This window comes from Hemiscyllium ocellatum, chromosome 31, assembly GCF_020745735.1.
Source record: "Hemiscyllium ocellatum isolate sHemOce1 chromosome 31, sHemOce1.pat.X.cur, whole genome shotgun sequence".
Taxonomy (NCBI): domain Eukaryota; kingdom Metazoa; phylum Chordata; class Chondrichthyes; order Orectolobiformes; family Hemiscylliidae; genus Hemiscyllium; species Hemiscyllium ocellatum.
Genome location: NC_083431.1, coordinates 50,242,285 through 50,257,105, shown reverse-complemented (window position 1 = coordinate 50,257,105; position 14,821 = coordinate 50,242,285). Strand labels below are relative to the sequence as shown.

Below are 14,821 nucleotides of genomic sequence, written 5' to 3'. Positions count from 1 at the left end.
TCAGTACACTGATTTCTTTTCTGAGCAAGGAGAGGTGACAGACATCAAGAAAGGAATTGATTTTTGACACTTCTTTTGACGAACTGATACTGGAACTCCAAATCAGCCAGCACTGGAGACACTTGGGAAGTTAGTACCAGTGAAGCGAAGTTATTGTTTCAGGGGAGGCCATTCATTAGAGATTGAGGTCAGAGCTCAATGGTTTACCCAATCTTTTCTGATAAAAGGTACAATCAATGTGATAGCAGCCATAACAGTGTGGTACAAACAGAAAAAAAAAAACAGCAAAAGAGGGGTCACTGGGCCCTTACCAAATCTAGACAACTCTCAGGGACAGGTCTTGTACATTTTGGTTTTGTCTTCCCAAATTAATTATATTTTTTCCCCTCAATCTTTTTAAATCTTAATTATGCAGGATATTTCTAAATGCAATGGACGAACATACATCAGTTACATCTTTTTAATCTCCCCTTTTTTAAATTGGTGGTCAACACATTGATTTCTACATATTTACCAATTAAAATTGTCAATATTTATTTTGTTTAATAATGCACTCCTCTCTCCCAAATTCATTCCAGATCTGACACCGAGCTACTGCAATTGCATACAAACTGACCTTGCTTGGGGCGAGTGCCTAGGTGAAGGCAATGATGGATAAAACAAAGAAACACATGACATTTATACAAAGGTAACATATAAATATAAAAGGTAAATATAAGATAATTATGTGAGCATGATGCCTGATGAAGCAATGACACTGGGTGAGAAGCCATGGGAAGAAATCAAGAAATGAAGCATTGTGATCAAGTTTGGACTTTGAAAAGATACCACGGAATGCCAGAGGTTAGGAACACCCCATGCTTTTGAGAAAAATTGTAACACTTTCTTGGGTTAGATTGCCCAATAAATGATCATACTGAGCTCGCCAGCAATCAGGGTGGTGGTACAAAACATAGATTGCAATGGGATTTAAATTGCAACCCTCAGATTCATCAGTTTACAGAATCCCATGCAGCAGCAAACCGGCACACAAAGCTACTTCCATAAGCCCAAAAGTGTGGTGCTTGTTTTTTTTCCTCTCTAGAGGCATAATTCATGTTATTGCATAAATTCTATCTAAGTCATGTTATATGTGAAACTCAAATATAGACATAAGTGCAAAAGTATCAGGCAGATCGAAGATTCTCTCAAAGCTTTCTGACACCATGTTGAGAATCGTGCAAATTAGCACTGGGTAGATCCATTTCTGGGAGCAACTAAGGTTTTACGGTGCACTCTCTCACTTTCTTGATATTTTCTCTCTTTTTATTTGAGATGGTAGGAGGAGGAGGATGGTGACATAGTGGTAGTGTCATTGAACTATCAACCGAGAAGCCCAAGTGAATACTCTGAGAACATGAGTTCAAATCTCACCCAAGGCAGCTAATGGAACGTAAATTCAAAGAATAAAATTGGTGTATAAAACCAATCTTATTTATGACAATAACTATTTTCAATTGGCCTGACTCACACATGTTCTTAAAATAATGGAATCTACCATCCTTACATGTGGGTTTGACCCACATGTGACATAGGACCGACAGCAAGGTAGTAGACTATTAACTGTCCTCTGAAATGGTCCCTTTGTTCGTAGGCAATTAGGTACAAACAATAAATGCTTGCCATGCTGGCAGCTCCCACGCTCCGTGAAAGAATAAACGGACTTTGAACTAAGTTGAACTTGGGGTGGCACGGTAGCTCAGTGGTTAGCTGGGACCCAGGTTCGATTCCAGCCTCAGACTGTCTGCGTGGATTTGCACATTCTCCCCGGGTCTGCATGGGTTTCCTCCAGGTGCTCTGGTTTCCATCCACTGTCCAAAGATGTGCAGGTCATGCTAAATTGCCCATAGTGTTAGGTGCATTAGTCAGAGGGAAATGGGTCTGGGTGTGGTACTCTTCGGAGGGTCAGTGCGGACTTTTTGGGCCAAATGGCCTGTTTCCACACTTTAGGGAATCTCATCTAAGTGAGCTTGAAAATGATCAAAGGTTGGTTATTTACATGTTGAAGCTAACTGCTCTAGTTGCATTTTCAGATCCGTACGTCAAGGGCCAAGAACAGTACTGAGTTCCTGATGTCTGCCAAAGGGATCACATTGTGGTCAGGATTGGGTTTGTTACTTTGTCGTTTGCAGTACTAAAAGTAATGACAAAATTATGCAACCTGTTCTGTGTAATAGCACCCAGACCCAAGTAAATCCAGAGAATCTAACTATACCTGAGGGAGTAAGGAACAGAGGTAATACTGATGGTGTTAGGTGAAAGGAACAAGTGTTTTGTATTGTTATAAATTAGTTCATTATAATTATTATTATTTGTTATTGAAAGCAAAATACTGCAGATGCTGGAGACCTGAAATAAAAATGGAGTCATTCAGGAGGTCGGACAACATCTGTGAAGAGAGAAACAGCTAATTTTTCAAGTCCGATAAGACTCTTCTTCAGAACTAGAGATATTTTGTTTCTGTTCTCACAGAAGACACAAACATACAGGAAAAAACAAATAGCCATGGAGCTAATGAAAGCAAACCCCCAGGACTTGATAGCCTGCATCTTCGCAATATTAGAGAGGCAGGTGAAAGGACAATGTATGCACTAGATATTATTTTCTGAACTTCCTCAAATTCGAGAATGGTTTTTCGTTGTCACAGTTAATTACAATTACAAAATGCAACACCATTATTCAAGGAAGGGGAAAGTAACAAGAGAACTACAGAGAAAACACTCTGATATAAGTCATTCAGAAGCCTTAGTGCAAGTAGCAAATCAGAGTATAAACAGACAAAATTAACATAGTCTCATGAAAATAAATTTGGTTGACAACTATTGGAGATTGTTGAGGATTAGATAAAGGGAAACCAATAGATATAGCATGCCGGATTCCAAAAGGGTATTCCGTAAGGGGTCATACAAAAGATTAATATTGTAAGATAAGAGCTCATGGAGTTAAGCATAACATATCATGGATGGAAGATTGGTTAACAGAAAGCAAGCAGAATAAGGATAAAAAAGCTTATGTAAAATAGTAGGCCCACAGTTATCCACTATTTCTGGTGCAAAACCATTGTCTTCTGCTGCAAAAAGAGAAATAAAATATATGTTCCTCTCATTCTACTTCACCTTAACACCATCAGCATTAGCTATATTCCTCTCTCCCGCATTTCCCTGGAGGTACTTGGGCCCAGATGCCACTATTTTGAACAGTTGCATTATTTTCTCATTACAGAAATTAGAAAATAGTGATAAACAGATCATTGGTAACTTGGCAGCTGTAATTGATGGAACACAAAAATAAATCTAACAGAACCAACACAAAGCTCAATGGGTATGTAACTTTAGAGAAGAGTTGCAACAGAATGCAAAAGAGATACAGTAGATCAAATGAGTGGGCAGATGTAACAACGAGGTAGGGAAGTGTGAGGTTATTAATTTTGTTGGTTATACAACAGCAAAGGTTATTTTAAAATCTCAACTGCACTCAGAGGGAACACAGTTAAGAAGTGACATGGTGGCAGCTGAAGGAGAAGATCAGTCCCAATTTTAATGGATGAAAACTCCGGTTTGAGAAGCTAAATGGCAGATACAAAATTTTTATTCGAATATAGGATTATAGAAAAAACTGGAACAGAAATCAGTATTGGTGGCAATAAAAGTGCTGAATTATTGTAAAACCCCATCAGATTCACTAAAGTCATTTCAAGAAGGACATCTGCTTGGTCTCACCAATCGGTCGGAAGTCACACCTCCTTGTTCAGGTGAAGTGATAAAACCTGGTTTCATGTGACTTCTGACTTTGACCACTCCAGTCCAACACTGACATCTCCAAATCATGGTCAGCTAGAGGGGACTTTAGATTCTCAGCAATCTGGTTAATTTGGTAAAGACTACATAAACCTTTTTGAAAATTAACATGGGAAAAATGGAAATTTGGACACTGCTTTTTGCAGAGAATGCACCAAATGTGCTTTATTCCAAAAACAATTCCAAGGTCAAACATAGATCTGAGAGATGTTCATTTATTGGTTACAGAGAGTCATATAACTACTTAAAAAAAAACTGGATTTGATACTTTTTAAGAGACAAGCTGGCACTAGGTAGCTTTGGAATTAACAGCTGCCAAGCAACAGCTATTCAATTTTCAAATTATCATTTGTCACAGAATTGAGAAAGGTAGTTGTACTCAAGACATCTGGAAAGCCTACAAGTAATGACAGGACTCACTTTCTCATCCTCAGAGTAAAGGGAAAAAAAAGCAATCCTCAGACTTTGAAAAGAAGAACATCTAACTTAAGCAAAGACCTAGGTCTAACTGACTGTCTACTCAATTGAAGATCATCCATACTCTGCAGCCAATAATGTGACATCATGCCAAAAACAAAAGAACTGAGAGAAAATCACGTCATTCCACCCTCACGTTTTGGACTCTTGATCCACAAGAGTCTTTCTTCCTATATTTCCCACCCATAAGATAGATACAGCTCTGTAGAAATATTATGTCCATCTTGGGGCCAGGCATGGGCGTGGACGGGGGTGGGTGCGGTGTTGGACAGGGTTGTGGTTGGGGACGGCGTTGAACCGGGTTGGGGTCAGTGGTGAAGGTGGTGGGTGGTGTTGGACAGGGTTAGGGGAGGGGGCAGGGGTTTGCACGAGGTGTGCTGCTGCTGCCTAGTCTCCTGGACTTAACAGAACCCCAGAGGAAAGGCATTGAATCAATTAACCGAATAATCAATTATCCAAATGAAATAGCGCCCGATCTCATAAGTGAGGTTCCTCTGTAAACAAATATTTATTCCTAAAAGCAAAATACAAAGGTAAACGGTGAAGGTGCCATAGCTACAAAGGACCATAAGAGTTTTTTTCTCATTAGAGATGGGAGGGCTTGATGAGGAGGTTCCTTCACAAACACCTCAACCATTGCAGGAATTGAACTCATGCTGTCAGCATGACTCTGCATCACAGACCAGCTGTCCAGCCAGCTGAGCTAAGTGATCCCCATATGAGTATGCACATGTAAGGTTTCTGCTATGATTGGTCTGCCCACCTGATCCAGTGTGAACAAGAACTCCCATCTGATTGCCAATAAGAAGTGGTTTCTCCATTGGTCATCTTGTCAATATCTGTAGAGTTTGAAGATGCTTCTATGGTAGTGTAGCACTTGATTATCATCTTCAACTTATCTAGCTCTTGATCGCTATCTGTGGAACACTGAATTGTCTGCTCTGTAAAGAGTTGAGAAATACATTACATTTATTAGACACAATTCAAACAAAAATACACAGCTGTTTATCCATGATTTAACTTGGTTTTGGTTTCCTGAATTCCATTATGGGAGGAGTTACAGTTAGTCTGTCTATATATCTTTAAGAGACATGCTTGTGATATCACCACTACATTACATGTGACCTGAGGGCATAAGTGTTTCAGACTACATCTTACCTCAGGTTATCTGAAGCATGACATGGATAACAAATGTCAAACCAGGCACTGAATGTAATTGGCATATACATCAGTGAGCTGTCATCAGTTTCTGTTGGTTCTTTTAATGTCACAATACCCACGTCCAGTTTCTTGTATTATTCCTCGTAATACAAGAAACTAACTTCTAGTTTAAAGTCATCAAATTAAATAACTTTTTTTTAAAAATCTTCCAAACACAGATATTCAAACAAACTCCAAATGCTGTTTCGATCTGAGTGGAATAACTTATGTTATCTTGTTTCGGGACATATTTACCAAACTGCCTGTCAAATCATGGGATACATCTAATTGTTTCAAAATCTGCAATGACTCTCAGTGTGGTTCAAACTCATGAGCTAAAATAAACTACAATGTGTGTAATTCTCATGCCTGCAAATAATACAGATTTTCATACCAGAGTCCAAATGAGGTGGGAGGTGGCCAGCAGTTTGAGACAGGTGAGGTGTTGACACAATGCCAGCTGGGTGTGGAAGAGGACACAGTATCAGCTAGGTGGCCAAGTACCAAGACAGCTCAGAAGGGTCAGGCCTGAGCTTGGGAAAAACGGGGGATGGGAGGGGAGGCATGCATGATCATTGCGAGCACGATTATTTTTTGTGATGAAAGGGTGTTGGGAATCAGGTCAGGGATGGAGGATGTTGAATGCCCTTGGAGAGACCTGGAGTCATCGGTAGTCAGTGATATCAACAGACAGTGCTGTAGAACAGTATAGCATGTATCTGAACTCCCATCAACTCAATTACAAAATAGGACCAGAATCAAAAAGTTGGCATTTATTAAAATTATCTAAGATTCTGTGGAGATCTGGATAACAAGTGAATTATAATGGGTCATTTGGCTGTCAAAACAATAGGAATGCCAATGGTATTTCATTATGTTTATATGACACAGCAACTTGGAGCAATACAAAAGCGCGGTGAAATCTCAACATCCTATTACTGTATAATTTGTACTGTTCAGCTGTTATTTTTGCAAATGCAGTATTTTGCTCCCTGTCTCACTCTTTAGGAATATCGAATGTCACGTAGTTGATGTGGAGTAAACTTGGCACAGCGACTTAAAATTCATACTGTGATCCAGCTGATGTTATTGCAGGACAAGTGAAATCCTAACCTCAATCTGATTTGATAGATCATATTGTGTTTTTTTTTTAATTGAACAAGATGATCTTTCATCGAAACAAGCTTGTAAGATCCAATTGTAACAATAAAACGGAAGTTTATTACACAAAAAAGGTGAAACAGAACAAACAAATTACACAATTTGAAAGATTGCATAGTTTTGTTCAATTCTTTGTTTTGAGAATTTCGTAACCTGTTCCTTAATTAGTCACACAACTGATTATAGACTAACATAACTTCAAATAACACTTTCAAGGTTCTAATTAAATACCTCTGGAACTTGCAAACTCAAATCCTTCCACTGAGGCTATCTATTTCCTAACAATTCTCAACTATCTCTTTCACTGTGAATAACTGTTTCATACATCTAACTTGAACCAGGACTTCTGCTAATTTGAACCAACAGTTTTCCATGCTATCAGTTTTGCCCCTCTGCCAAAGAAACCTGCTCTTTCTAAAGTCAAACCTAGTTAATGTGCCTCAACATTTATTGCACACTCAAAATTCTTCGAATGCAAAAATAACTCCCATAATATCCGCAGGGTCTCCCATTTTCTCCCTTTAAAAAAGGGTCCAGAAATAATGACAAATTAATCATTAAACCCCCTCATACTCACAGACCAAAACCCACATGCCACTACTTCAAAAGCCAAATGCAAACGCAAATATCTAAAAATATATAAGTATATATAAATATCTCACCCTAGACCACATCCATCAGGAGTGCCCTTTTACTAACAAGAATCTAACAACCTCTCTGGCATGGAAAATTAATTTATGAAGTCTCATTTCTCCAGATAGTAATGATGTTGACAGTTTTAAAAATGCCAAAATTAAAAATAGTTTACATTTCTTCTCTGCACCTAGTTCAACATTGTACCTACCTGTAACAATTTCTACTTCCTGCTCAAACCTTTATTTCACATTCTTTGAACCTTTCTGCTTAAAGAGTTCCATAGTTGTTTTCTCTGTTCACTCAAGTCCCAAAAGCCCTCTTTTGCTCACTCTTCCATTATTAGCTTGCTCTACAGTAATAGACAATAATATTTTGAGCTGAAATGTGCAAGGATGTGTTTATTCAATGGTAGGTACCTACTATAGCAAAGCCTGGCCCTGAAGGCATTTGAATCTAAAGGTACATTTCATGCAGTTAATTTTAAGATATAACGCTTCAACACTAATGGATTGTCTTCAAATCGACTTAGTTAAAAAAGTTCAAATTAACAAACTGAACTGCAGTGAAAATACTGGGTTTACAAAGCAAAATCTTTCCAGATGTCAGGTGCTTTGCAAAAAAAAATCCATACAATGTTAGCTTGAAAATTGTTACTACAATATTCATGAGTCTAGATGTGTATCAAAGTTATTCAACAAGAGAGAATCACAGCTCTGCCTGACCCTGACACACATTAGCATCATTACGTTATATCAGTAGCACATCAAACATCAAGCTTAAACGGTCACAAATTAACTTCTCTGCAGTAATAAAAATCAAAAATTATACATTTCCTGGGGGTCAAATAAACAGTTTAAGCTTGCTGGTCTCCTAAACGTGAATTTGAGGGTAGCGATTTATCCCTGAAATGATTTAGGCTGCCCCTTTGAATTCTGATGCAAATAAATATCATTTACTGGAATGATCAAGGCTAAGAAACTTTACAATTCTTTCCTAAAATCATCAGCTATTCTAAGTTTTCCACAATCACATTCCCGGTTCATCACCTTTCTTCTTCAGAGTCCAAGCGTTCTCTTGGTGCCCTGGAAATCACTTTGCTCTTGGTCATTGTTTTACAGTTAGACTCTTTCATACATATATACATATTTTATTTTGAATCATTTTCCTTGCCACCTTCAATCTTTAATATCTCTCATCCTCAAACCTTTTCCCAACCTATTCTTCTGTTTCACTTGACTCTCCCCCACTTTCTCCACAACATGAAACCCATCTCATTTCCATCTCTCTTCAGTTCTGAAGAACAGTCACACTGGAATGGAAACATCAACTCCGTTTCCCTCACCACATAGGATGCTGAGTTTCTTATCCTTCCCGGTTACCTGCTGCCAATCCATACCATAAAATGGTATGGACTTGATGATAGGCCAAGTTGTTTGGAGCTCTTTCACGATGGCTCAGTGGTTAGCACTGCTGCCTCACAATACCAGGGTCCCAGGTTCGATTCCGGCCTCGGGTGACTGTCTGTGTGGAGTTTGCACATTCTCCCCGTGTCTGCGTGGGTTTCCTCCAGGTGCTCTGGTTTCCTCCCGCAGTCCAAAGACGTGCAGGTCAAGTGTATTGGCCATGCTACACTGCCCATAGTATTAGGTGAAATGGCTCTGGGTGGGTTACTCTTTGGAGGGTCGGTGTGGACTGTTTGGGTCGAAGGGCCTGTTTCCACACTGTAGGGAATCTAATCTAATCTAAAAAATGGCCCTGGGTACTTGCTCCCCAACGCACCCCATGAAATAAGGGTTCAGTATGCACATTGTTCTCAGACAGTAGGACCAGCTTTGTTGCCAGACACCAAGAAGTGAGATCCCAAACACGTTAAAATAGACAAGGAACTATGCAGAGACAACACATACTTAACCATAACACCTGACTACCCTCAAACAGCTTCACAAAGGTTTAAGCCAACCAAGACCTTTAACTGTTTTTCAAAGTATGTTTGACAAAACGAATAACTTTTTTAAAAGCCGCACTCATGCCACCAAAACAGTTATATAACGATAAACATCTTACCATTTTTTTTCTCTAATAGCTGCTTTAGGCAATCTTTCAAAACAGAGGAACGCATGGCACAGATGTTGTTGTAACTGTCCATCACAGGGAATGGAATTGCAGTACTTGGAATCCGGTTCCTGTGGAGGAAACGCAAGATTTTTGCAGCATGAACACCCATGCGTTCCTTGTTTTTTGAAAAGATGTCAACAAACCCTAGAAGAAGAAAATAAGAGAAATAAATGCAAACAAAAGCAACCATGTACAATGAATGAAAACCAGTTACAATGTGCCACTCAGAAAACCTAAGACAACTTCCCATCTTCGCAAAGTGCGTAGTACATCTTGGGAACAACACTGGTTAGAACAAGCATTGGCAAAATGAAAGCCCTACAATAATTACGTTTCAATCCCAAATAGACAGACAACATATTTTAAAAATATTTTGAAGGCAAACAATAGGTCAACTAAAAAAAGTTATAAATTTCTTTCTGGGCAATTCCCAGTTTGGTGCAACACAAACTTTACCCAACACTGAGGAATTATGCGCACACACAGTAGATGTGCAACTCTCCTGGCCAGCTCCTACAATTCAAGTGGATGCCAGTCTTCCACAAATATTTGTGGCTAATGACTTTATGGTTAAAAATATGAAAAAGGGGTCAATATTTTATAATTTCTTTCACAATTGTGATGTGTAGTTAATGGAATCTACCATATAGGGACAGAATAAACATTGGTACTCACTGAAAATCAGACACGGAACGAACAATAATAATATATGTGGACCACTTGTCACCAAAAATCAAGGCTGCTTCAGGAAAATTATGAAAACTTAATGGTAACACAAGGTACTCAGAAAAGCAAATATTCCAGGCACAGAGATGCCAATATGGTATAGCAAAAATGGGTTGATCATATAATCCAGATGCTGGATACTAGACCCCCAATTCTGTGGAGGGTTAAAGCTTGAATGGCCTCCTGCTTAGTTCAAAGGAAATAGAGATGATCTAAAGACTCATGTGAAGAATAACATGGTTAAAGCAACACTTGGAGCACCAAATATGCAGCAAGGAAACTTTAAAGGAGGTTCTTTAATGGCTTAAGAAAAGATGTCAAGGGAGATCAAGGTACAAATGGCATTTTCAAAAATAAAAAATTTCAAAAATAAAATACTGGAATGTATTATACATTAATCTCAAACCCAAGTCTATCTGAGGTCTGCTCAGAGAAGCCAGGAAAATGGAAAACAATTAACAGTTAGATCTCCCACATTAACAGTGACCCTCAAATGTCCATGTTAGAGTAACCATGTTTGGCTGCAATATCTGCATAATGTACAACCTACCGGTATTCATGGACCAAAGAGAGAGAAACGTGAAAAAAATTCAAAAATTAGCATTGATAAAGGTTAAACTGTAGGACTTAGGGCAGTTCCTAAATTTCTGTCAGAATAGAAAAGGTGGATAGTCCTGACAATAAAGAACATCAGTGAGAAAGGATCAGGAAGCAGAATGACTACATGTGGAGATTAGGAATAAGGTGCTGAGAAAATGATTTAAGGAGCCTGCTAACAAGGGTTATACCATCGGCCAGGGCATTAAGCAAAAAGAAATTGGAGCTTGTAACAAATGCAATGTAATAACAATGTGGGATTTTAATTTTCACATACAATAAACAAATAAAATTGGTAAACCGATACAAAGGAAGATGAGTTTGCAGAACGCTTTTCTAACAGTTTTGTGGAGCAATGTATTCTGACACCAACTATGAATAAAACTATTTTATATCAGTATTGTGCAATTAGGCAGAATTAAATCGGTATTCTCACAGCAAAGGATTCTCTGGGAAAAAGCAATCATAACACAACTGAAGTCCATATTAAATTTGAAAGCAACATATTCCAATAGCAAACAAAAATTTAAATTTAAATCAATCCAAATTCATAGTGCAAGGGGAGAGATAGCTATGATTGATTAACAAAATAGACTAAAAGGTCATGACAATAAATAAACTGGAAAACATTTAAAGGGAACAATACAAAACATTTAACAAAACACATTGTTAAAACTACAAAAACTTAATCCATCCATGAGTTATGAAGTAAGCCATACTGGATCAAAAGAAGAAGTGTTTAATGTTAAAAGAATAAACACTGGGCTGATGTTTGGGAGTATTTTGGAAGCCAACAAAACACCAAAAACTTGATAAGTAGTGAGAAAACAGAATATGAAATAGCACAGAAGCAAATACAAAAAGAATCTCATAGCTTTTATAAAGTGTATAAAAAGGAGAATAATTAACACAAATGTGACAGCAGAAATGTTGATGAAACATTTGTCTATCTTCACAGGAAAAGACAAATAACGGAACAGCTTTTAATTATTGTAATTTAGTAATGAGCATCGCTACCTGGTGTGAGGGAGCACCCCTGTAATTGCCGAATCACATGACTTAATTCACCCTGCAGATTGGCACCGCCAGAAGTTTTCAATGACTCCAACATGTTCTCCACAGCAACTGTGCCATCTCCTTCTGCATCGAACTGAGCAAATGCCTGGCAAGGAAGCAATTGAAAAAAAGTGATATAATAACGACATTCTCTAAAGCTGAAGAAAGCAACTGAAGAAAGTACAAGTAGTTATCACTAATAGGATTAGCCTATAAATTTTGATCACTGTGTACAGAACATTACATCTAAGTTTGTTTTTACAGTTTTAAATTCTTTTTTTTTTAAAGAGAACACCCATCACTTTGTCAATGAAGTCAAAAATTTTGGCAAAGAAAAGTAGAAATCATAAAAAAGGGGTCAGTCTTGGCTCAGTGGAATTGCTCTCACTCAAGCCCCAGAGCAAATCACAGAATGAACCAAATTCCGAAACCAGAAGCAAGCTCAAAAATCTAAACTCTCAATCCATTGCAGTACTCGGAGTGCTGCACTGTAGGAAGTGCAGTTTTTCAAATAAAGCATGAAACCAAACTGCTTCATCTCAGATAAATGCAAGTAAGCAATATCTTTCCCTCAGCTTTTTCTTTAAATTAAATGATCTGATCATCTATTTCACTGCTGTTTGAGACACCTTGTGATGCCAAATTTCCTACATTTAAATAAGTGACTACATGTGAGATGTCAATAAGTGTGATGTTGGAAAAGCACAGCCGGTCAGGCAGCACCTGAGGAACAGGAGAGTCGACATTTCAAGGATAAGCTCAAAATGTCAACCGTTGCCCCTCGGATGCTGCCTGACTGGCTGTACTTTTCCAGCACCACACGTTTTGACGCTGATCTCCAGTCCTCACTTTCTCCTACTCCATGTGAGATGCCACTGGCTGTCATTTGGTTTTGTCCCTCTTTAGGGAATAAAGATATGCTAATCTTTTCTTTGCTTACTTGGGATACATTCCTCAGATCGACAGATAATTGTCACTAAAATAAATAGTGGCAGCTTCATCTACTTGAGGGGAAGAGGTGAGTTTGCACTATTAATGGCCAAAGATCTCCGTCAGAAGTTTGATGAGACATGACTAGGCCCATTGTAAATAATTGACAGAGATCGATTACGACAATTAGTCAACAACTCCATTATTGTGGCATTGTGTGCCACCCAGGAATGTGGAAAATAAACTAGACTGGTTTTCTTTGATCCAGCAACTCAAGTTCTTCAGTTTCCTTTCTCTTGTTCTCTCAAGTGGGATGTAAAGAGATAAATAACTTGCAAGCAGTGAAAGTTAGCTAATTTGAGTTAATAATTTGATCTACAAAACTGTGACTGATGGCTTTTTCCTTGAAAAGATAACTCAAACCTTCAGAAAAAAAACCCAAATTAATATAGCTCTCAAGTTTATAACACGCCACAACGTTTGTCATTTGTATCTGTATAATAACTTTACCACACCAGTTGTGTGCAGGGAGAGGGTTTTTAATGTTTTTGATGGAATGTAGGCATCACGGACAACACTGGCCTTTGATACCCCAACTCTAATTGCTCTTGAACTGGATCGTTTGCTCAGCCATGTAGGAGGGCAGTCAAGGTTCAAACATATCACGATGGGTTTGGAGTCAGATAGAGTCCAGACCTGTGAGGATGGCAAATTTCTTTCCTTGACAGACACTGGTGAATCCGAAGTGTTTTACAATAATCAGCAACACTTTCATGGTCACAATTACTGAGATCAGCATTTATTCCAGATTTATTAATCAAATTAAAAGTCCATCAGATTTCATGGTGGAATCTGATCCCATATTCCCAAAGTATTAGCCTAGGTTTCTGGGCTGCTATCCCAGTGACATCACCAACATAACATCACCTGAAATGTATATAAAACACATGTCATCAATAGCCCAATGACTTGTTGAGGGCATCTCAGTTTGTACTTTAGTGCATTCTCAAAGACAAGTACTCATCACTCCTATTCAAATAGCTTAGCATTATTGTTCTATACTCAATACCATCAAGATGCCATCCGTTAAGACTCGATGGGCCGAAAGGCCTTTTCCTGTGCTGTAAGCCTTTATGACTCAATTTAAGAACTTAATACTAGCAATGTATGAAGGGTTGGCAGACATAAAATGTCAACACACTCAAAATTCTGAGTAAGCAATATATATTATTCATAAAAACATGCAGTCACAAATAAGTCAAAGGGAATTCAGGAGAAACTGACCTCAAAGAGCATTTGAGGTGATTAACACAAACTTGGTTCAGGGTAAACAGGATATACATGTGGAGAGATGAACAGGTTATGTTGTTAGAATGAGCAGAGTGGGAAAGGACCTTGTACAGCGTAACTTGGGTGAGGAGAGGTGGCTGGTCATTATTTCAACTATCTTACACTAAATACCGTCACACACACTACCACTACTCAGTAAATATTTGCTTGGCATTCTTCCACCAGCAAGAGTTGATGGGAGTACAACCTCCGAACTCTGCTCAAGCCAGATGAGATAATCTGCTGCATTTCCTTTTGATGGAGAGATGAGCTGATTCTGGAGAGGCTAATTCTGCCACAAGAACCACACATGTGGTGGCCCTTGCTCAAAGTTTCCAGCATCTGCAGTCCTTGTTTTTACCTTGCTCAAAGTACAAGATGATCACTGCTGGACAGACGTCTACTTGAGCCAGACATGTTGTGTCAAATTTCCCTCAGTCATCAGTTCGCATCAATCTAGTTAGTAGACTGACGTGGAACATTTTCTTTGAAAGCTTCCTTGAATCAGAACTTTGGGTACTTGTGCCTTGGCGCAGCTACCTCCCCATTTCGCATATCCCAGTCTGTGCACATGACAAGCTGCAGAAGCGTCCTTTGCTTGATTAAAGCTATAATGTGGAGGTGCTGGTGTTGGACTTGGGGGACCATGTCACAAGTCACCAGGTTATTGTTCAACAGGTGTATGTCAAATCACAAGCTGTCAGGTTGCTGCTCCTTTGTCAGGTGGGGTGAAGAGAAGCACACAGGCACAGAATTTA

The 14,821-nt window shown here is 38.7% G+C and overlaps 1 protein-coding gene across 3 annotated transcripts in view; it reads right to left on the bottom strand.

Moving 5' to 3' along the window:
• Nucleotides 1–14,821, bottom strand: part of zzef1 (zinc finger, ZZ-type with EF hand domain 1) — a 240,311-nt gene that overhangs the window by 211,404 nt on the left and 14,086 nt on the right. For all 3 annotated transcript variants that reach the window (XM_060848324.1, XM_060848326.1, XM_060848325.1), the window contains exons 2-4: nucleotides 11,766–11,910; nucleotides 9,375–9,569; nucleotides 5,077–5,254 (exon numbers count right to left, since the gene is read on the bottom strand). In XM_060848324.1, the coding sequence (XP_060704307.1) occupies nucleotides 5,077–5,254; nucleotides 9,375–9,569; nucleotides 11,766–11,910 (518 nt within the window). The remainder of the gene's footprint in view (nucleotides 1–5,076; nucleotides 5,255–9,374; nucleotides 9,570–11,765; nucleotides 11,911–14,821) is intronic.